Consider the following 23,890-nt stretch of genomic DNA (forward strand, 5'->3'; position numbering starts at 1 on the left):
AGATAAGATCCTTAAAATGAGGTTTGAGGAAGTGGACCCTTTTCTGTGGGGAAAAAAAAGATCCAATCTCTTCAGTGTTTTGCCTTATGCCGGGCACTGTGCATGTTTTAGGTGAAGTGTGGACAATGCACTGCTTATAACTTATAATCCTTATAACTGATCCACTCTGCATTTCTCACACTCATACATTTATGCATTAGGAACAATTATGCATTCTGCATGCATTAGGGAAACTTCTATGCATATAAAAAATATTTAAGACATCCATACATCAGAGAATTACAGGGTAGCACCGCCCTGGGGAGAGGTCTGATATTGTTGGGGCGCAGTAGATTTAACTGCATGCACTTTCCCCCTTACTCAATATCCTCTTCCTTCCTTCATTGGTCACGACTTTGTTTCACATGAAGACAAGATGGCCGTATTTTACTGAAGAAGGTATTTTTGGTTCCACTTTAGCACTTGCTTTGTTGTTGTGATATGTATCACCTCATCAAAATATATATATCAATTTTTGATATATAATTGTTAATAGTTTTATAGTTTTTGGTATGAAGTGTTCTGGATTTAGGCTATGGAGCTGTGTAACCAAGTGCTTTTTTTTAAGCCATTGATATGGAATTCAGGGATTGAACAAAAAAAAAGCAAGCATACCTCTTAAGGCCTGTATTATTAAAACAAGTCTAATACACAGCACTTTAGGCTGTTCAAATACTGGCTGAAATCAGTGTGAAGTTTTTTTTTTCTCTTCAAGACTTAAAAGGTAAATGTTGATTTACTGGATTTAGTGTTAGGTACTTGAGTGAGCTGTCAATCGGAATCTGTTTCATGCTTATGAAATACTTAGTCTTTAGTTTCGCTTTAGTTTTTTTTGCCTTTTTGAGTGTTTGCTACGTTTATTTATTAAAGATGGCCGATGCCGCTTGCTTGGATCGTCTCCCTTAATTTTGTTCCATGTGAATGTTGTGTTTACAGAATGGTTTTATGATTCGTGACCAGAATAACATTGTCCACTAGATGGCAGCAGTATGACTGCATACACAGAGAAGTTCTCAAATGGCGAAGTTTTCACCTCCGGTCAAGGAAGGTCCATGTCCATGAAATTTAAATTCTACCATGATTGCATGGTCATAGCTTCTCACTACCATTTGTTTTTGCCATGAATTTGAATTGGCTGTTGGAAAATTATTTTTAATATAATTTTCCAACGTCAAAGGCAGATTCATAATGTTTTCTGTATGTTTTTCACCCACAACATAACAGATTTCTAAATGCATGAAGTAGAGATATTCAAGTATACATGAATGCACGTGCTTATAGCCTAACCCATGGATGACTTTGCCCTTTTACTGCTCCAGCTGTGTGAATCTTTACTGGCTGCTACTGGTGTCGAGATACCAGATGTTTGCACTGCAGCACTGAAGTCTGGGGACATTTCAATCAAAGTATTCAGAGTTTTCAGACTTCCTTGTCTACACCCCTTCCTGTTGTCTGAAGGACGGAAAATGTGTTCATGTAATAAATGTGTGGATATGAAACGGTACCATTGAAAAACCTTGGCTTACAGTTGAATGCAAGTGGCTCAGCTGTGCCATTGTACAGAATTATGCCAAAGAACATTCAAACCCCTTTCCCCTCTCCCTCCCATAACCCACCCCACAATCGTCTTGACTATTACTAAATTGCAAAAGACAACTATAGTTTGAAGAAATGTAAACAAGAAAAGCACTACAACCAAAAAAAAATAAAAAACAGGAATGCATGCCATTCACCTTGTGTAAGGGTAGTCAGTACTTCATGATGACTTGTCCAACAGTGTGAGGTATCCAAATCCTTGAGTTATCGGCTGAAATGATATTGAGGACAAAGTGAGTACACGTACACAGCCTTGCTTTTTCAGAATATGATTCTGTGTTGAGTTACTACATTTTTCTTATTCAGTGTTTGCAGTGTTCTTATTCCACTCAGCTCATTTGGAGTTACGTCATGAAGGCATGCTGGGAAGAAAGGGAAAAATGGAAAACAAAATTTCATGATCTTTGACATTTAATTAGAAGAGTATTCCTTTCTTTAATGAAGGTAGTGAGTGAGGGACACAGACCCCATATAGGATTGTACAGGACACCAGGACGAATACAAAAGCCCTGTCTGTCGCATAGCAAAATCACAGCTACCTCCAGCCAAGAGTGCGTTCACACTTTCACTGACCCACAGTTTATCGTTACTTATACAGTACCTACAACCTATCACAGCATCGCAGTGATGTTTTAAAATACAATCCTACAACCACAAGGAGTGCTGCAGTCGTGTTGAGAACCTTAAACCGAGTTGAAACTCATTCTTGGACGTCACTGTCTGGCATATATTGTGAAGACGGTTGTCACGCGAGTGAGACATCCCTGGGAGGGAGATGCGGCAGTACCGGATAACACCGTTGTCCGTCGCATGGAGAGAGAGAGAGAGAGTGCGCACCCACACAAATATTAAATAAAATAAACGGACCACTTCACCCTTCCCCTTCACGGGTTCCGGGCAAAAACAATAAACTAAAACAACAAGGTAAAATAACAAAGACAAAAGAAAGTAAAACAGAGCAGCAACTCTTCAGTTCCCTGCTCTGTAGCTGACCCACCTTCCGGCCAGGTCCAGCTCCTCCAGCATACCATCTGAGGATTGTTTTCTTTTTAGTCTTTCGTGCTCAAACAAAAACGAAACGAAAGTCATAACTGCGCTCTCGGTGTCAGCTCCCGGTCTCGGCCCCGAACTGTGGAGAGCAGCACACCTTTAAGCACATGGGCTGATTAGCTAACGCAACCCAGGTGCGTGTGCTCTCTCCACCAGCCGGCGCAGCCGAGACCAATCCGCCTCTCCGGCGGACCGACTGCTACAACGGTGTTCTTGTTAGATCCCGTTTTTAGTGTTCAGCTCCTTGGAGTGCTATGTACTCCAGTTGGAAATGCATACAGTGGGAAAACCGCCGGAGGGCAAACTGTTCTTGGCAAGGTTTGGCGTTTTACGCTCGGTTGAACAGAACTGGTCACGAATAAAAAAAAATTAGACACAGCAATTATGGCCACTTGAAATGGCATAAACTTGGACCGAGTGAATAAACGTCGAACAATGGGCAGTGTCGCGTTATTGTGTATTTCCCCCCCCCTCCTGCTTGTTTTATCTTTGTAAGACAGGGACACATTGTTCTTTGGTTTGCTTGCATCCAAATCTGACACACATCCTCAAGCTTCGTTTTTCTTGTGCCTTTTCAAAAGTATGACTCAAAACCGAACTCTCAAGAACACATCTAATACAGTATATCCTTTGCGATACACTATTTTGGTTCATTTAGATGATAAACTTACATATTCATCACAAAAGGATTGAAAATTTTGGGGTTTATCTTTTTTTTTTGCAGATCATAGTTAATACCCCCATAATGAATTTAAATACTATTTAAAAAATGATAGCCTCAAAGTTTGTTTAAAATAAATTATTCGACTACAGTACTGTATCCTTGACATCGTAATTAATTAATTTCAGCAAGATTTAGATTCTTACACATTTTGATTTGAACTTATTGAAGCGGACTTGCACAGCTTTATGTTTGCTGCCCAGTTGCAGGGGAATGTGACACAAAATTAAAAACACATTTCTTCAGCGTAGCTTGAGACGAATTGATGTCAGTTCTTTCATGTGACAAATTCTACACTTCAGCTGAGAACAGAAGCTTGTCATTTGATCTGGCAGTCTCCCGCCATCTCTGATCTTTAAACCACTGCTGTGAGGAATAATTGAATGATTTGATTCAGTAAAAAGTCTATGGGCCTCTCATTACCAAAATGCAGACTTCTTTTCAGATTATGAATAAGCATAACCTGGGTGTTATAAAAATGATCAAAATCATTTTATTACAATACGCAAGACGTGTTTCATTTGCATGGTGTTTTGAATGAACCTTTAGTCACAGAACCAAGAAACATTGACAGGATATGACTAATGATGCTATGTATCATGCCACTACATAAAGATGCACACTTTTTTATTCTGGTAATATTTTGTTTGTGATGCAGTGCAACACAGTAAGACCTAAAATAGGACTCCTCATGCAAACATCTCAGGTGCTTTACAAGATAATTTGAGTAAAGATTTTTAAAAATGCAGCAGATTCCAGTTAAAGACACACTTAGTTGCAGTAGTCAATTCTTAAAATTTTAAATTCCCTAAAGAGTGCACTCTTGTTTTTCATCTTCTTTAGAAATACTCTAGTGTATAACTTTTGGCAGATACACCCTAAACCTGGTTTGCACAAAGTGGATTAATTGGTACCATAACTGTGTCATATAATCCAGGCGAGACACAATTTGTCAGTATGCCACCCATTTTGAAGCATGCCAGAGGGCAATCATCTTTTAGATTTGCACCTTCTTTCTTTCGGTAACAAAATATGGTTCTATATAGAGCACAGTAGTTCCTGAAGGCAAAAAACCTGTGTTCTGTTAAAAAGCTTTGATTCAACAAACCTGTCGTCTCGTTCTATTCAAAAGCGGCTGTTTGCTGGTGTAGCTTCCAAGGCCCAGAGAGGAGATTTTGGCAGGGACACAAAAGTTTTTATCCTATTGATGACAGCATGAAGGGTTTGTGTGTCCACGCTTTCCAGAGGGTAACTGAATTCACTCGCATTCTCGTGCTTGAGTTAATGACATCCGTACCTGGATGTAACCAAATAGCCTGTTTATATGGAAAATGCAATGCGACTTGACCAATGTTCCATTCATCCACAAGAAATGGCTCCAGACACATTACTGTACACATCAGTTAGTTTTCTATTGATCCCCTGTGTCTTTCTTCTTTTTTTGCTTTTCATATACAGTCATATTCATTTTCCTCGCCAGGAGAGGACTGTAGAATACTTCCTGCAGGGATAATGCCTTTTCCCATCACAGATGATGCACACATGATATGACATTCAATATATATTCTCATGTAGGCCATGTATCATTTTACATTGAGATTTTTTCCCCCATACACATAATTTGATCGTAAATTCTGTTTCCCCCCCCAATTTTAATTTGCCACAGCTGCACCCCATCATTACAGTTTAAACATATTTATGAGTATTTCCAAAAATGATATGCCAAATGCCAGGTGACTTTCCCAAAATGATCGGCCTCACAGTACTACAGGGGAGATAGCATCAATCAAATATCAAATATTAATATCAAAACACCAGTATTTATACAACTGCGGCTATAGGCATGACGAGTTCAAGAAATTAAACACTCAAAAGCATACAAGATTTAAACCACATATTTATTTCAGTTTATGAAAATATAGCCTGTTCTCAACAAAAGCTTAATATCCCTTATTCTGCGATAACATTCTAACTCGACAAGACTGATTGACATCCACTGAAGTGACATTGAATATAACTGTTTAAAAAAATAAAGACCTGCAAAAAATACAAATCGTATTCTGAATTTTATTTCAAAAGGAACAGAGTAAAAATAAACTAGCAGAAAACACTGAATACTGGCGGTTTCCAAAAAAGCCGGACGCAAAAGCTAATTTTTGAACGTTGAGAGAAAACTCAGATAGACACCCATTCAACTAAACATAAAGTCCAGTATATGTTGCGCGTTCCAATTAGAAACACCGTGAATACGCAGCTCGTAACCTTTCCCCCTCTGCCGTGTTCATCTGAAGTATAGAGTAACCTCGGTTTGCTTTAATCCCCCTTTTTAAAAGAAGGCACGTGTGGTATTTAGCGCAGGTCTGCGACTTTTCACAAATCGTCGCCCCCCCCCCCCCCCACCCCACCCCCCACTCCCACGGCAAAGAGACGAGATTCGGACGCCCCCGACAGAGAGGGAAGAGAACCCCACGGGCCGCACGGTCGGCTGCTCAGAAACAACCCGTCCGTTCCTAAGAGCCGATCGCTGAACCTAAATGCGTTTTATCTGACAAGCTACGTATTAGGATGCTACTGCTTTAACATTATGTGCTCACCTCCTAAATATGGTGTGTAATTAGGCACATATCTGTCACACATATCCGTAGGCACATAAAGGGCACGACAAACACAGAAAAATGGTTATACACCTAAATAATATGCACAGTAAACAGGAAATAATAATAAGTTGCTTATGGAAGGCTTTTCCTTCAGAGACATTTGTATAATTTAATATTTACACTATATAAACAATTGAAATGCCGTTTACAAAAAATACTTCTTAATTTTATATATTGACCTGTATATGCATTTAGGAAATGTACAGTAATTTTTTTTTCTTTCTCTCAAATGTGCGCTAATTAATAGCTTTACTTTTTCGATGTTTTCTGCACACAAAATGTTTAATTGAACTGAAAAATAAATATGTAATGTAAAACATTTATGTTATGTAAAATATTGAGAAAAAAAACTTTAAAATAATTCCATGTAAATTATTTGTGGACCAACCATGTATGAAAATCGTTTTTTAAGGTCTCTGTGGATCTGAAACATTTCAGCAGCGAAGCTGAACTTCTAAAAAATATTATTTTCTTTGTTCTTCTACCTCGCACTTGATTACATTAATTAATCGGTTTCCCTAACAGGAGCTGAGGTGTGGGAAGCGTGGACGTGAGCACGTTCACACGCTCTTTCAGCTGCAAGACCAGTAACGGAATATACAAAATTTACACGGCTCCTCTAATTCCACAGACCGGCCTTGTTTTCCCTTTGCACGGTGCGCTGAAATTCTGCAGGGGCTTCTCTCTCAGTCCCTCCCGGAATGAGCCGGAATGTCTCCATGCAGGAGTCCCAGCTCCCAGTTTCCAGTCCCAATGCTGATTTTTGCATATTGCTGTGTTTAGTTTACTCTAGTGTCTGGATTCTAAAGGCCCAGGCAGCACCGAGAAGTGATGATCGCCCCCTGCTGTCCGACGTGGTGCGGGCACCCTGGGGTCGGAAAAACGGCCAGCCCCACTTTTCGTACGCCTAATAAGTACTTCCTTTTCCTGAGTTAGCACAAGGGAGATGCGTCACATGTCCCCCCCGCTATCCGTAGCGAGGAAGACTCCTCCGCTGCCGCGGCAGGTCCGCAAACCCCCTACTTGCAGGTGTAGGTGTCGTTCATGCTCTCGCAGCGGCGGCAGCGCACGTAGCAGCACCAGACGAACTTGCACTCGCAGCGCTCCACGTGCCGCACCACGTGCGTGTTGTAGCCGCGCCCGCAGCACAGCAGGTTGCAGCCGCCGGGCCCCGCCGAGCCGCGGTGGCAGCGCCGCCCCCGCGTGCCCGCCACGCCCGCCCGCCGGTCCTCCAGGCAGTAGTTGGGCGACTTGTTGAGGAAGACGAGCTCGTCGCGGGCGACGGGCACGCGCCGCTGGAGCCGCTCCTTGCGGCGCACCTTGCGCCGGGCGCGGTCCAGCACCTGCGCCCCGCCCTCGTAGCGCTCCTTCAGGAAGGCGCCCACCCGCCCGAACGGCGCCAGCGTCCGCCAGCACGTCTTCACCGCGCAGGACCCCGAGACGCCGTGGCAACGGCAGTCTGTGGACATCGTCTTAGCCACGGCCTGAGGAGAGAGAGGGGGAGAGAGGGAGAGAGAGAGAGAGACAGAGAGAGAGAGAGAGAGAGAGAGAGGGAAGGGGGGGGAGAGAGAGAGAGAGAGAGAGAGAGAGAGAAGGGGGGAAGAGAGTGAGAGCGAGAGTGAGGGGGGGAGAGAGAGATGGAGAGAGAGAGAGAGAGGGGGGGGAAGAGAGTGAGAGAGAGAGAAGGGGGGAGAGAGTGAGAGTGAGGGGGAGAAAGAGAGAAGGGGGGAGAGAGTGAGGGGGAGAAAGAGAGAAGGGGGGAAGAGAGTGAGAGTGAGAATGAGGGGGAGAGAGAGAGAGAGAGAGAAGGGGGGAGAGAGTGAGAGTGAGAGTGAGAGTGAGGGGGAGAAAGAGAGAAGGGGGGAAGAGAGTGAGAGTGAGGGGGAGAGAGAGAGAGAGAGAGAAGGGGGGAGAGAGTGAGAGTGAGGGGGGTAGAGACCGAGAGAGAGAGGGGGGGAGAGAGAGAGAGAGACAGGGAGGGAGAGTGGAGGGGAGAGATACTGTAAGTCACACAGTTTGTTAAGAGTGGTAAGAAACGTCCTCCAATTAGTTATCGTTTGCCTGACAGCTTGCAGACCATTTAGGAGAAATGTGTTTGACCTCGAGCCTTGACGGTCGGAGAGTGGAGACACTGGATGACCCCAAATGACCCGCCCCGTCGGCAGAGTGGCGAAACAGTGTGTTTGTAAAGTAAACAGACAATGCAGGATGGACACAGCCATCTTGTGGGACCTGGAAATGTGCGGTGAATGACACTCTTCTCTTACTCCGGTGTGAAATTCACCATGTGGCGACTGGTCTAAGTTCCTGTGGGACATGTGCTGGTCATTGCGGGCCTGGGACCTCTCTCCAGAAACTGAGACCACAATGACGCATGATTTCATCTCCAGGATGTAAGATGGTTTCAGAACCGCTTATTTCAGTCTTTGGTATCCCTCGGACTTGGTGAGCGAACAATGCATGATGCAACAATCATGACTGGCAATGGAGAGAAATGGAGTTCTAGAACATTGCGAATTTTGAACATAACATTCCAAAAACACTTACTCGTCAAAGGGTTAAAATACCTTTCTCTCCCTTGTGCTAATACCAGCACGTGTAATGGCCCTCACTCGTTCACTCTCACCAGTCCTCTCCTCCATTCTCTTAATCTCTTTAAGGACCTTCTCCCAACCCTCACCTGTCTCCCAGCCCTCACCTGTCTCCCAGTCCTCACCTGTCTCCCAACCCTCACCTGTCTCCCAGCCCTCACATGTCTCCCAGTCCTCACCTGTCTCCCAACCCTCACCCGTCTCCCAGCCTCACCCGTCTCCCACCCTCACCTGTCTCCCAACCCTCACCTGTCTCCCGGCCCTCACCTGTCTCCCAACCCTCACCTGTCTCCCGGCCCTCACCTGTCTCCCACCCTCACCCGTCTCCCAGCCCTCACCTGTCTCCCAGCCTCACCTGTCTCCCAACCCTCACCTATCTCCCAACCCTCACCTGTCTCCCAACCCTCACCCGTCTCCCAGCCCTCACCTGTCTCCCAACCCTCACCTGTCTCCCAGCCCTCACCTGTCTCCCAACCCTCACCTATCTCCCAACCCTCACCTGTCTCCCAGCCCTCACCTGTCTCCCAACCCTCACCTGTCTCCCAGCCCTCACCTGTCTCCCAGCCTCACCCGTCTCCCAGCCTCACCTGTCTCCCAACCCTCACCTATCTCCCAACCCTCACCTGTCTCCCACCCTCACCCACCTCCCAACCCTCACCTGTCTCCCAACCCTCACCCGTCTCCCAGCCCTCACCTGTCTCCCAACCCTCACCCGTCTCCCAGCCCTCACCTGTCTCCCCACCCTCACCTGTCCCCCGGCCCTCACCTGTCTCCCGGCCTCGCTGTTGTGCTGGTTCATGGCGAGCAGGGCGTCGCCGCCGCGGGCGGAGGAGGCGTTCCGGGCGGTGCCGTCGAGGAAGCGGCGGCTGAACCAGGTGCCGTACTTGACGTCGTCGGAGCAGCCGCCCCAGTGCCAGCCCTCGGCCGCCGAGCCGCCGCCCTGCAGGCCCGTGTCGCAGGAGCACTCCGTCATGTTCCCCGCGCTGCAGGAGCGCGTCACCGCGTGCACCAGCCCCGCCGCCATCACCGCGTAGATGAACGCCGTCTCCTTCGTCCCTGCGCTCGCCGGGGAACAGAGCAGGCCCGCGATCAACGAGCGCCCGCGATCTACGTCGACACACCAGAGGGTCCCTCGCGTTCTAACGAAAACTAGCTGCGATCGGAATTTAACAATCTGTGCAGAAGTAGATGTCTCTCGTGTCACCAGGCTGATAGATGAATGCGTAGCTACACCCCAGGGGAACAATCCGAAATGGCGTCTGACAAGCTGCCCTTGCTCCTCCTCATATTGCCCGTGCTCCCCGAAGCCTGTCACTACGCTGTCATTTACAGTTACTCCTGCTCGCAATTCTGCGATATCTGGCCATATAACGGAAAATCTATTGTGCTACCTCACCCAAAACCTAAAACCTGCTGTGAAACTTATTTAGGTGAGATGTCGTCAGAGTTATTTTACTTTGCAACTGTCAAAATAACAGACAAAAAACACACAATTTCAACCTAAACAAATTTACCAATGCGTTATCACTAGGGTACATCCAAATGGTAGCCTGTTAGTCTGTGGAATTAACACATCAGGATTTATGCTAAATTTGATGCATGAATGCTGAAAATAATAGCTCATGATTTATAAATAAATAAATAAATAAATAAAACAGGATAGTCTGTACTGTATAAGCATGTATACAGTAACGCTACAAAAATAAACACGTGATTGTAAATTAATCCTTTGGAAAATGATTTAATTGAATTATGAGATAGATCCTGTACATTTTTATAATTTAAGGGGTTCTTTTTATTCCATTTGCTCTGGTAAATTTAGAAAATATTAAATTCAAACAATGACTGAACATGGGCACTTATTTTTAGAGATTTTTCATAATTTTAATTGAACAAGAATGCCTTTTTGCTCAACACAAAATTGAAGCATCGTTTATTTCTTTACTATGCTTGTAAATTAAAAAATAAAATATTATACTGTAATTGCTTTCATTTGTTCGTATATTACCCATGGCAAATCTCACGCTTGAATTCTAATTCAGTAAGAAAGTTCCCACCAATTAAGCCATTATCACATTGACAAAAATGGCCCACTTGACCACACTGAGAAAGAGGTGTTTGTACTCAAAGTTATATACGAACACCCCATCGCTGTGGAGTAAATGACATGGGGTTTTTATATTAAATGGATATGAGTCATCAAGTTCTTACTCTTCAAAGATGCTGGACGCATATTTTTAATGTTTAAACTGAATGTACAATTAAACTTATATATGTGGTGTAATTATGACTAAACCTGATTGTGGTAAGAATATAGAAGATTTTATATATACAATGCCTCGGATTTGAAAACTTGGGAATCCTGGCATGGAATTCTAGAATACAAAGTACCCGTCTTTAATATTATGAGCCATTCTTAGATGCTGTAATTACTGAGATTTCCTTTTATTAAAATGCGCAGTGTAAAACATCTCAAAGGCACGTGACCATGCATAATTGGTGTGTTCAGCACGGTAAACTGAAACAGATGTGCACCATGTCACCTTATAGCATTCGTTCTCCAAATAAAACATTTTCAGATCCAAATGTGAATCAAACGTTTTATTATCTGTAATACATCATTCTTAGAATCCGTGTTGTAGAAAATTCCCCCATGATCCAGGTTGCTTGGCAATAAAGTCAGTTCTGCTCAGCCTCAGGCCTCATGCACACAAAGCAAATTTCTGTGGAAGTTATTCGGCATCAGGAAGGTTGACCAATTTGAAATTCTAAATGTTATCTCAACCTTTGGGGAAAAAAATTGTGTACTCTTTCAGATTATCAGGCAAAGTAATGCTAGCAAAGGGTCAATGACAAAAATGAATAAGCAACAGAATTTTCACTTGCTTTCACTCCAGAACAAAGCAATCAAAAGGGTAGATGGCAACTACATTTGTAAGGGATGTGGTGGTCACTGGTTGTGCAAGGATAGGCTAATTATGGGGAACTTAGTTAAGAGAATGGACAGGTCAGAATATTCATCCTCATTTATCCATATTGGTAAAAATGTAGTAATCTTTCAACTCAAGAAGTTGTTCGAAAGGCTTTGCATATGCATATGGCAATAGCCATATCAAAAATGTTTAAGCTGTTATTTTTCCCCTTTGCACTGTTGAGAATAATAACATCAATCAATCACAGTAGTGTCACCTTCATTCTGTGAACTATAAAGTGAAATGTCTAAACCTTTATAATGAATATAATCCTTTCCTAGCGGTCTGTCAAATCGAATATAGTCACTTAGGGCTAATGAATGAATTAATAATAGTTTATTAAAAGATGATCCGTCAATCATTCAGTCCATCAGTCTGTCTACCTGTCTGTCTTTGTTGGTTTTTCTATCTTTGTTCTTCCTGTTTTAATGTGAATTTACACTGGACAGACATGTCTGTCCAATTGAACCGTGGACGTGCCTGACAATGCTGGACACAAAAATTAAATCAGTCTTAACACCTGAGACCCTGATTATTGGCACACTTGACTTCCAAGAATCAATCCCGAAGGGCTGGGCTGGGTCTGCCACTAACAAAAAGTCAGTCTGGTTGTCTGATATTTTAAATTAGGGGAAGTCGAGAGAAATGATCCACCGAGAAAGTACCTCTTGGAATAGTCGGTGCGACGCTTGTGCAGAATGTCTACATTTACTAGGTATATTTAAATAACACATTTGTGGTTTATTGCACTGTAACAAACATCGTTGCACAAATGTCCATAGTGTTAATTATTAATCCAGGCAATCGTATCATAACAACAACTGTTTCTCTCATCAATGCGTACGCAGCAAAATGTTCATCAACTCTTAAGGAGTACATATGGTTGATCTCGTGAGAAATTCCAAAACAAACTTCTCAGATTGCTTGCATAATACTGGAAACTCCAGCTACTCACCACTGGTTAACTCGTATCCGAAAACAGACAGCTCTTTTGTCGTAGAACAGTTCCATCGCTCGTGCTTAAACTGCGTCTGGCACTCGGCGATCCCCAGGCGCGCGCCGTCTTTGATGCTTGGTAATAGATAAGGCTTTCTTTTACATAGATCCTTCTGTTTGTTCGTGAGCGGCAGATTTGCGCATCCCATCTTCTCGGGAACTCCCACAGCAGTAATGCCGAGCCACCTACCAACGAACAGGATAAAAAGCCAATTTATACAAAGCAAGTTGGCTACACAAAATTACCATGTAATGCCACACATTTAGGCGCCCAGTGAATATGAGTAAATGAGATTCAGAATTCTTTTTAAAATAAAAACTACATCGAGCAAAATTACTTACATCCAACTGCCCCGGCAATGTTGAGGACATAGAAAAACTAGTAAAAGAGATATAACACAGATTTGATGTATGCCATAAGAAGTCGGATTCTCCATGACCACCTCATATGACTAGAGAGTGACACCTATAACATCTTCAGAAATATTTTCAGTAATATTACATTTTAGCCAGCTATGTTGAACCTTGAAGTTCCTGAAATTATTTGTTCCCATCCATTAAATAACGTGTTGCAGTCAGGGCTTCACAATCTGACCGAATGGCGATTGGAGATGCGCACAAGATTAGCTTTCATCTCTTCCACGGAAACGTCCAGTTTTTATTCAGGTTCTGAGGAACCAGCGTGGAACGTCCCCCCCTTTTCTGACACCAAGACCGTGATTGGCCTAACTGGTAGTTAATATTCATAAGTCTCGGCGATCCTGGGAGTTAATTGGTGAGTCGGCAGAGATTTTTGTTCTGACACAGTAGGCACTGGTTGGCACGGGGTCAGGAAGCGCGAATGTGGGAAGAATGCTTGTCAAACTAATTTGCGATTATGCTACTGAAGTGCCACTAAACTAATAAAGTTAAACCTGATCTGAATGAGAAACAGCACACAGTAGAACGGGAGCTTTACGGACCTAAAAAAAAAAACGGTAAAAATATTCATTGATTATCACAATGATTAAAAAATCGATTTAAAACGTTACCTTGACAACATTTATATTGGGTCTGCTCCCTGTACAAATTATAGTGGACACTACACGACATTAATATAAAATATAAACGAGATACAATTATAACCTATATATTTACAAAGTGGTTAATGAATAAATCCCATTAACATTACCAATTAGGCAAACCATAAACCCAACGACAATGACTCTTCAATATTGATATTATACATAACAATGAATTATTATTATTTAAAATGGATGAAATGGTGATTATGTTGTCGAAGTACACGCAATGAATATTACGCTTCGCTTTGAAAAAATTGATTATCTTTTCGATGCAGTACACTAGCCACTGCAGAAGTCCCCACGCAAATGAATAGAATGACTGCATTCTCTTGCAAGATGAACGTTTTATTTTTTATTTTTTTATTTTATGACACGCCCACTTGGCAAAACACAACAACAACACATTACATGACTAAAAAGCTTTGCTAATTTCATTAACCAAAATTTTAAATCGATGTAGCCTGTATTTTAATCATTCAAATTGAAAACGCCAACAGTATAAAATTAATAACTCATAACAATTCTTGACAAAAACATGTTGCCCCTGGACCAGCAGAGGGGTTCTTGAGTACTAATATTGGTCCGCGGACCACAGAATGAAAACTACACAGGACTGTAGAACAACACTGCAACACTGTTAGAACTGTCAACAAATTTGAATATTTTTGGATTTAGAACCTGATTTAAGAGAAGGTGAAGGAAATGACAGTCCTGGAAAGTTACTATTATTTTCCATTTAGCAGACACTCTCATCAATGCAATTCGTATCATTCCCTGACAGATAAGCCATTCCCTATTTGATACTTACAACTTTTTATCAATGTCAAGTGCTTTGTAAATAACAAGGACCATATTTAATCAGATTCATAATTGGACGCCGAGAAAAAAAGTAAAGATAACATCAGTGACTGACGCTATTGTTCACATTAAGACTGTGAACTGTGTCCTGTGGGAAAGAGGTACGGGCGAAAGAGTGCTCATCTTGAAACGCACGATTCCCTAGCGCATGTTTTTGATTGTGTCTTGCTCCACGTAGTTGTGTGTTTAATCACTACCTACATGCTTTTTTACTTTGTGCTTTTGTGGGAATGGAAAAAAAGATGATGTATGCATTCATTTAAAATGAACCACACAAGATAAAACGAAAAGAGCAATCACACGCGGAAATTTTATACCCAAAAGTGAAATTCCAGCAGTTAAAAAAAATAAAATAAAAAATAAAAAAAATAAGTTGCATGTTGGGGAGGTTTAGTCACACTAAAGAAAAAAGCATTCAGCTGCTGATAGGCAATCCTCAGCAAAACTGAAATACTTCTTTCAGGAGAAAAAAATAAATAAATAAAATTTAAAAATCAGAAGCAGGTTCAGGACGAGAGTAAAGTTGAAGAAACACTCTCATTCTACCCTGCACCTCGTTCATAATTCAGAGAAAGAGAGAGAGAAAGAGAGAGAGAGAGAAAGAGAAAAGGCCATAGGTCCACAGGGAAAAGATGAAAGTGCTGACAGCTTTAACTCCGGCCCAGGCTCAGTCACAGAATATCTCTGATGAATGAAATTGCAGTAATTTGCTCTCATCATGTCCCTTTTATCTTGCCGTACGTTCTCCTGCTAGGGCCCTAACCCCTTCGCTGAGTGATGATGTCATCGGCACACTATTGTCAGAGTACGGTATGGGGAGAAAACAAGCTGATAAATCCACTGGTCTCAGATAACGTATCAGACGTACTGTAACTGACGGCTGATTGTACTCTTATGGCTGACTATTCAAAATAGAGTGATTTTGTTCTGAATAGCTGGCTTTTGCTATACATGAAATACATATTTACATATACATATTTCTTGTGATCAGATGAAAACACAGCAGGATTTTAACTGCTGGTGGATTTTCATTTTCATCTAGCAATGTTGGGACAACCCTTCTGCAGATGTAATTTACTGAAAATCTACTCAAATAAAATATACATTTTCAAGATATTTGAATGCAACACAGTATATGGGCATATATACAAATTATCGCTGACAACATATATGTGCACTACATGGTAATAACGCAGTTATTACAGTTCAATAGCAGAAATAGTTTTGGCTGCTGAAGAAACACATGAATTGAGATTTTGTCAAACAGTAATGCATAGGAAACGGAATGAATGACTTGGAACATGAAATGAAGTATCACATGACAGTGCTTTCACAAAAAGCATAATTAAATCCGCTTCTTGGCTCAATTTTACATTAATATTTGGCTCATTCCCCTCATAAAATGTTCTTAAGAATAGCCCATGAGGCTATGACCATAAAATTCACTACAGTCCTGTAAAAACTGTGATTCATTTCTGTATCGCCAAGAAAAATTAACATGTGGAAGATTCTTTGTATGTGAAGCAAATAAACTCACAGCCAGGTAAAGTGTCCACTCTGTACCCAGAAAGCACTGGGCCTCCTTGACAAAGTTACTCGGCCATAACATGGCCTTTTACCTGGGCCGAGGGATCTGTGCTGCCTTTTATGAAAGCCACAAGAACAACACTATAAACCCCATTATGCAGGAACTTACAAGCTGTCAAGGTGTTTATTCGCCACCACAGGTAGCAGATGGACACTAATAAACCAGCAAGTTTTCTGAGTGACCACATTCTCTGTGATATCATAATCAGGCCCAATCAGCCAATAAAAACCAAGGGTGTAAATTCATAAGTTGTGTTTGGAGGCCGAATAGAGAGCAGGGAAATGACTGTTAATTACCATAAACAGCCGTTGCCTGGTGTCACCTATCGGTACAGCTGTTGAGCAAGGTAACCATTAACCTTCTGACACAAGCTTGTCGCATTAACGTAACAGGCAAAGACGCACACGGTGACAAGCCAAGGGCTTGGATACTCTCCGTTACATTCTAATTCTTTTCTGTCTTGTTGCCCTGTATCTGTGGAAGGACTGTTCAGGGATCACAAGATGCTGATGCATCTGGAAAATATTAGCCTTCCTCCTCCATTTTAAAATGGTCGGGTTCCCCACTGCTGACCCAAGCAACACACAAAAACACGCATCGCTCCTTTGTGACTCACGCTAGCCGAGGCTTTCGAACCCGACGCTCACCTTGTGCCTGCGGCTAAGGGGGCTTGATGCTAACTGGACAGCAGCAGTCTGGTTATGATGCGGAATGACTGGGGGTCCTTAGGTTGAGGCCATGGCTTGCTGAGTCGTTGGGAAACATCAGCAAATGGCGGCTTGTTTCATGCGGCTTTTGGTTCTCTAGTCCAGCTGGTCCCTCGATGGAGTGGAGCACCTAGTCCAGAGACCACATGAAAAGCAAAGATTAGACTAACTGGAAACATAACTGCTTTGGGTGTTTTTCACTGCAAAAACAGGTCTAGTTCTTATTTGAAAGCACATAGCTTTAGCATCAGTGTATGCTCTCTATAAACATGGAGTTTCCGCATAGATGAGTTTGAATTCAGAAAAAAGCAACAAGCACTGAAACTATAAGGAGTTTCCTCTTCATATTAAAGGTTTGCTGATTTGAACATTATTTGTGATGTCTAAGGAGGTCCAGGTGAAAGGAGTGGGACCAATTTATCCAGCTATTGAAGTACAGCTGACCTTTATGATGAAACACTTATGCTTTTAATAGGTCTGTCCGTCATATCCTCAACTTCCTGTCCATCATGTAATTCTGGAGCTGAGTCTGATATGGTGACAGATAGCAGCAGTGGTCTGTTCTCATGGTTTCCTGCCTCTAGTCACAGGCCCTGTAGTGCAACTGAGCCACATATTACTCAAAGCAGGTAATAAACTAAGGCACAGACTCCTGCTCAATGATATCCTATGAGAGAGGGATTTATGAATAAGCAGAATCGTTTTCAGCTGCTGATGTCTCCCCGTAGATTCAGCCTTTCCGAGAGATAGACAGTGCTCGGTGACCTCTGTGGGATGTACTTCCAGGGCAGGGTGAAACAGAGAGCAAATGTATCAGCTTAGAGAGTCGTGCTGGGGGGACGCGTTCGTCTTCCCTGACCCCGCGTCTAGCCTCTGCGTGTCCAGCCTGGCTGTCTCAATGGAACGGTCTCTGTGGTACACAAAAGGTGAGTTTAATAGCATGAACCCTTCCCAACTCACACCTCTCGCATGATGTCAAACAAAGGACAGAGTGCAAGACCCCCCCCCCCCCCCCCCCCCCCTCCCAATGCACATCCAGTCACAGCTGATTAAGTGCACCTCCCACCCAGCCCTGTAGCACACACCCGTGTAGCAGAAAAAACCCCAGAATGCCACACTACTCTCCCCTTATGTACCTTATCATAGCTGGTCATGTGATCATTACAGACCCCCCATCCGCACAGAATAAAGACCCCCCACCGGTCCTGCTCAGTCACACCTGACTATCCGGCATGCCCCACACGACGGGCTCCACGGCAACGGTGGGGGGGGGGGGGAGGGGGTAAATCTCTCCCCTCAAACACGAACCTCATGCTTGACGTTTGTTCGCTGGCCTCCAGAACCTGGCGTGTTGTCTCTAGAGCGGAGCGAAAGTTCTGCCCGTCCCTCCTCCCCCTTCAGATCTCCGCAGAGACGCGATCGGTCATCGCCGCTAACTAAAACCACGCCGCAGAGCCGCGGGGTGATCACGCACTCAATCAATAAGTCATGCCTTTACGTAAGTGCGTGGTGTGAGTGCTCCTGGTATGTGTGTGTATTTGTGTGTGTCTGTGCGTGTGCATGCGTGCGTGCGTGCGTGCATGTGTGTGTGTGTGTTTATGTGAGGGAGACTCCCTGCTGAAGTCTGAGGCTCCCAGACTTCAGAGTCGTTAGAAAGCTTCCTGTGCCTAAATCTGGGCAAAACAGCAGAACTAGAACTCAACAAAACTAGAATTTCACGGAACTAGAATTCAACACAATTCTCATATGAGAGGATTCAAGCAGAATATTAATTTTACTAATTGCCCTCAAATGAGAGGGCCTTTTCCCCAACAGTATTTAACGCACAGCGCTGTATCTCTGAAAGACCTTCCGATGACACACTGAGGACTCACAACAGACTCAGTCGTGTCTCTCTCTCTCTCTCTCTCTCTCTTTTTTCTTTGCCTCTCTGGCCGCGTCCTTGTGTCTGGCGGCGTGTGCATGCGTTTAAGAGACAGGTACAAAAGCGAGGAGGTCATCTGCAAAGAGGGAGCGTCAGTCAGATGTCGGGGTCAGACGAACCCCAGCGAGACGAAAGGCGGCGGGGGGGGGGGGGGGAGGGGAGGGGAGGGAGGGAGGCGGGGGGGGGGGGGGGGGAGCCGCCGTCAGGAGCTTCAAGGAACGCGGCGTCCGGCGGGTGCCGGGCGGTCTGGACGCACTACAGAGAGACGTTTCGGCGGCTCTAGTGAAGCGCTCTCGCCCGCGCTCGAAAAGCGGCTGACCTCGCCCCCGCGACACCCCGCCCCGCCCCGCCCCGCCCGGGGGGGGGGGGGCTTCGCGGGGCTCCGGGACATTCCGCGCCCTGCCGAGACCCTGCTCTCAACAAAGTGCCACAAGATAACTTAACAGGGATTTTCTTGTTTCGTACCTGTGCACAGTGTACACGCATAAACACCCAGTGACTTTTGATTTAGGGGGGGGTGTACGTGTGTGGGGTTGGGGGGGAGGGGGGGGGCGACGAGCCAACGGAAACGCGGCGGTCCTTTTCTTCTGCCCCCCCTCCCCCCCCTTTTGGACGGCCCTCCTTGGCGGTCTCACAGAACCCTGGCGATAAAAGAGAGCTTCATAATTGGAGCGTTTACAGTGGGACCTTTTTCCCCTCTTCTCCCTTTCTCTTTTTCGAGTTTGCGCAAAAGTCAAACTTTGCACCCGAGGTCAAATTTCTGAATTGATGTTCCCACAGCGAGCGTTCGGAAAATTTTAAACACCCTCCCTACAATTTTCAACAAAATTTTTTTATTTATTTTTGACAATAAATCTTTATTAGCGGGTTCCAGCAGGAAAAAAATGAAATTGAATCTCTCGGTTTATAAACCAAACTGCTCTCTGGCTTTCTGACTGGAACGGAATCGAGGGGGTATCTGACGAAAGGAAAGACAAAACGGGGCGTGTAAACAGTCGTGTAGTGCAGTAAAAGGATATAAGGCTGGGAGGGGTGGGGGGGGGGGGTTCAGTGTATTTCATGTCTCCGAAAGGCAGACTGCTTAGTCTCAAACACTGCTGGGTGCTGTTTGAGTCCGTTACAGGGTGCTCTGTCCAAAAGCAACAAGACCCTTAATCTCCCCCTTGATCAAAGACCAGCTCTAACCCCTTCTGAATGAGACTCCCACTAATCCCGTTGGCTGCCTACATTAGAACATGGACTTACTCGCTGCTCCCTTTTCTTGTCAGGGTGTACCTGTCTTCATTGGTAAAAGAAGCAATGGATTCCAGGGAAAACTAGGTTCGGCTTCCTCGGCCTCTGGATTTAAAATAAATCACCAGCTGCTGGTACTCTAGAAACGGCGACTTTGCATCAAAACCGTCAGGCAAAAAACATAAATAAACTGAAATTGAATTGAACCAACTGAGGTTTTTTTTAAGTGAGACAGTAAACACAGTTCAGAGTGCTGGAATGGGAGCTTAAGGACTTCGCTATGGTCTGTGCGTGTGCACTGTCCCATGGCGAGCGCTTCAGGAAAATAAAGCTCACTCGTGGAAGGTTTCTCACATGTATGACAATAAACGACAGTGTCAGTAATTCAGAGACGTCACTGGACAGATGCATAAAATAAAAAATATGGCGACCGCAGGACGTACGCAGTTAGTCTCAAGCTCACGAAAAAGAGAGAGAGACTATGGGCTCATGATTATACACGTATGAGACCAATTTAACAGCATATATGTAAGATAATACCGTAGACCGTCTTTGACTGAGCACTTCAAAAATGCATGACTTACCGTAAGAGAGAAACAGGATATTTTCAAAAACACAGGAAAGAACAGTAAAAAAAAAATTAGTCTTGTGGTCAAACTAATCACGCACATTAATGTAATGCATACTCCAATTGCACAACAGAACATACAACAATGATTAAAGACCTGGCCTGTTCACTTAATGCACTCTGCTTCAGACTCCCACAGATGGGTATTGGATGACCGTATGTTACGATCAACCGTCTTAAGATCAACCGTCAATGTGTACGCCACTGTTTTATTTTAATCCCAGATTTGGTTGTTTGACATCGTCTTTCTTGTGACAGTCAGAGCTAGCAGCCCTCCAGCAAAGGTCATTTTGTTTTACAATCCTGCATAAACAGGATTATATTGAGCGGAACAGCATAATCCAATTGAGGGAGTCACGCTTGCATATAATCTTCATTGTACCGGCTTCCAGGTTTTTGCTTTCTCATTTAAACCGGGTGAACTCAAATGCTCAAATGGAAACGTTCTCTTTCTCACATTTGTCTGCCTTTAATTTGAGGTTGTATAACACTAGCTTTATTATTTTCATACAAACACTGCGTGCGCACATAGGTTTAAAGACCGAGAGCGACGCCAATGTTTTTGTTCGAGGCTCCTCTTAGGAAAATATTTCTTTTTTTAAAGGATCCCATAAAAAGCCACTGGAAAAATGAAAACGAGCGTTTACTTTCAAAATGTTTACATGAAAGACAACTGCGAAAAGTCAATTTACATTCGCCTGTAGAAATTACATTTTGAGAGGCCTTAAGGATACAGTCGAGTTGGTAGTGCTTAATATAGCATTGAGGACTAAATTATACATCCAAGCCCAACATAAATAAATATTAGTAAGTATGATATTAACAAGGAGCCGAATGTTTACATAAAGGTTATGATCAGCACCGTGTACAGTTCATACATACTTTCATCCCAATAGTGCATATTAAACTCTTCTACCCACTCTGGCCTTTCGCCTAATAACACATTTCGTTCAAAAAGTCTTCAGTAAGTTCAATATTATCATTCAACGCGGTATTAGGCCCACTCAACACAAAGGGCACCTACAGGCTACACAGTTGTGATATGTGAGAGATGTGCGTCGCCCCTGATCAAAAAAGATTTTAAGTCTGATTTTAAGATTAAAATACTTGTTAAGATTGACTTTTTTTGTTTGTTTTTTTTTTTTTTACAGTGAATTTACACACGTCACTCCACTACTCATTCGACACTATTTATTTGCTAGCTTCTGTTAGCCTGCTGCTTTTAGTTCAGGTCCGTGGTGTAGGCCTGAGAGGCTGTGAGAGGCAGTTACCCTTCCTACCTTCTGACACCGATTACACCGTACATTTGCTCCGGCCTGCTCCGGCCAGCTGGCTGTTCCCTCTCCTCAGACACCCTGCGGGCTCTTCCCTCATTCCCCGGTAGTGCAGGGTCAGGGAGACACAATCACTGGGCTGTCTGCCACACAGACAGCAGAAAACCCCAGCCAGACTTTTGCTTAAATTTTAAAAACAATTTCTCAAAAAACAAATATTTCTCTCTACTTCTTTTGAGGTTCTTTTGATGAGCATCTTCGCAACGGCACAGATTTGATGAGCTGCACGTGCAGCGTCTTCCTCTGACTCGCGTCTGTGCAAGCCCGGCGTGCGAACGGCAGCGCGGTAAGAGGCGATGGCGGACGTCACGCGACTCAGAGGACTGTGCACGCTCGTCTGAGCGCTCTCGAACGTCGCAGCAACGAGCGCCGATGAAGACGACCGGGAGAAGAAGGAAAGAAAAAAAAAGAAGGAGAAAAGCAATAAAAATGTCACAATTACAGCAGTTCATGGCATGCTCTCTGGATGACTCATCCCTCCGCACTGAGAGAGGTCCCTGCTTCCTAGCCATGGCCAGCGGAGAGCCTGAGCGGAGCGAGCTCTCAGCTCCCATTCTGCTAATGCAAAGCGACTCACGAGAGGGGGAAACCCTCCCGGATCTGGAGCTCTTCAAACCCTCCATCACCTCAGAGCCGTACTCTGGCAGACCCGGGGAGCGGTGGTTTCACTTCTTTTTTTTTTTTTTTTCCCAAATCTGTGGATTTATGCTGGTTTTCGACTGCTTGTCATTCTTCAGGAATTCAGACGGCTGTGGCCTCTTCTGTGGTGTTTTTTCAACAGGCCCATATGTAAGGAAGCTAAGAATCCCATACGCTTGATACTACGACATTTGTGTCCCCAACAATAAAGGGCTTTGTTGCTGCTCTTGAACTACTGGTCATAGAGAGCCAGTTTTGCCAACATTGTTGAGCTCAGGAGACACCAGTGGTCAGGGAGACTGAGGGTGACTGATGTGGAGAATGATGTTGTCTGTGCTACACTGAGGAATCAAGGATGAGTACTCTCTTCCTTGGTGATTGTGCCAATTCATTTTTCTATAAGCCAGAGAACATTTTTGTGGGGGGAAATGTCGGTGAAAAGTGGGTGAAACACCGTCTAAGCGTTCAAGTTAAGAACCTTGCTCCAGGGTGCAACGGTAGCGTCCGACAGGAGAGTTCAGCTCGTAACCTTTGCTTTAGAGCCCCAGTTCCCTCATCATTATTCGATGCAGCCATCCCACATGTGCTTTTGAACATGCTGTTATGAGACATGAGGCCACAAAATGGCACATGAAGTTTCTGCTGCATTGTGTCGAAGGTTCCTCTTAAATGAACATGGTTTGTTCTTCGCATACCCATACCCATACAAAAGAAGCGCTGGCAAGTTCAATGAATACAGACCCAACGTGTGGTAAATCAGATGGGGTAACTCTTAAGCGAAGATGATGACAAAATGATTTCTAAACAATGCCCTCATCCACTGGGGGGAAACTGGGAAACCCTGAAAGCGCAGACATCGTCTCATTTTCTCTGATGTTCCCGCGAGCACAGATGTGGCCATTACTGAAAGCCCATCCCCGAGAACTGAGTCCTTCAGCATACAGTGTAAGGGATGACAAGTCTGGTTTCCCGCTTTTCTTAAAAAATTACAGCGAAGTGGCATGGTGCAATCATGTCACTGGGCAAACTTCCTCACTTCAGTCAGACAAAAGCGATTTTTCAGTTCTTCTCCCCCCGCAATGTCTGCAGTTAGCAAATGCATTTATTCTACGTAACATTTTAGTGGGATTTTCAATCATAATACTGTACGACATGGAGTCCTGATGGAGATCAGAAATAAATGCTATACATCTTTTTTTGATAATTGGGCTGCCTGACCACAAATGACTATGATTGGGGAAGAATTTAACCCCTGATCTCCATTAATGAGAACGGATTATCAGTTCCAGCTGC

General features: G+C 43.9%; 1 protein-coding gene across 3 annotated transcripts; it reads right to left on the minus strand.

Annotated features, from left to right (window-relative positions):
* Positions 1-7,078: 7,078 nt before the first annotated feature.
* On the minus strand, positions 7,079-20,753 carry wnt16 (wingless-type MMTV integration site family, member 16). Of its 3 annotated transcripts, XM_035427469.1 has the most exons (5): positions 20,722-20,753; positions 16,780-16,944; positions 12,582-12,808; positions 9,421-9,710; positions 7,079-7,547 (listed from the first exon to the last, which is right to left on the minus strand). In XM_035427469.1, the coding sequence occupies exons 3-5, from the start codon at positions 12,769-12,771 to the stop codon at positions 7,083-7,085; spliced, it is 945 nt and encodes a 314-aa protein (XP_035283360.1). In that variant the 5' UTR covers positions 12,772-12,808; positions 16,780-16,944; positions 20,722-20,753; the 3' UTR covers positions 7,079-7,082. The 3 variants fall into 3 exon arrangements, with proteins under 3 accessions (XP_035283360.1, XP_035283359.1, XP_035283358.1); XM_035427468.1 differs by lacking the exon at positions 20,722-20,753 and having other exon boundaries at positions 16,780-16,965; XM_035427467.1 differs by lacking the exons at positions 16,780-16,944; positions 20,722-20,753 and adding an exon at positions 12,965-13,271.
* Positions 20,754-23,890: the final 3,137 nt, after the last annotated feature.

The sequence above is a fragment of the Anguilla anguilla genome, chromosome 7 (assembly GCF_013347855.1).
Source record: "Anguilla anguilla isolate fAngAng1 chromosome 7, fAngAng1.pri, whole genome shotgun sequence".
NCBI lineage: Eukaryota > Metazoa > Chordata > Actinopteri > Anguilliformes > Anguillidae > Anguilla > Anguilla anguilla.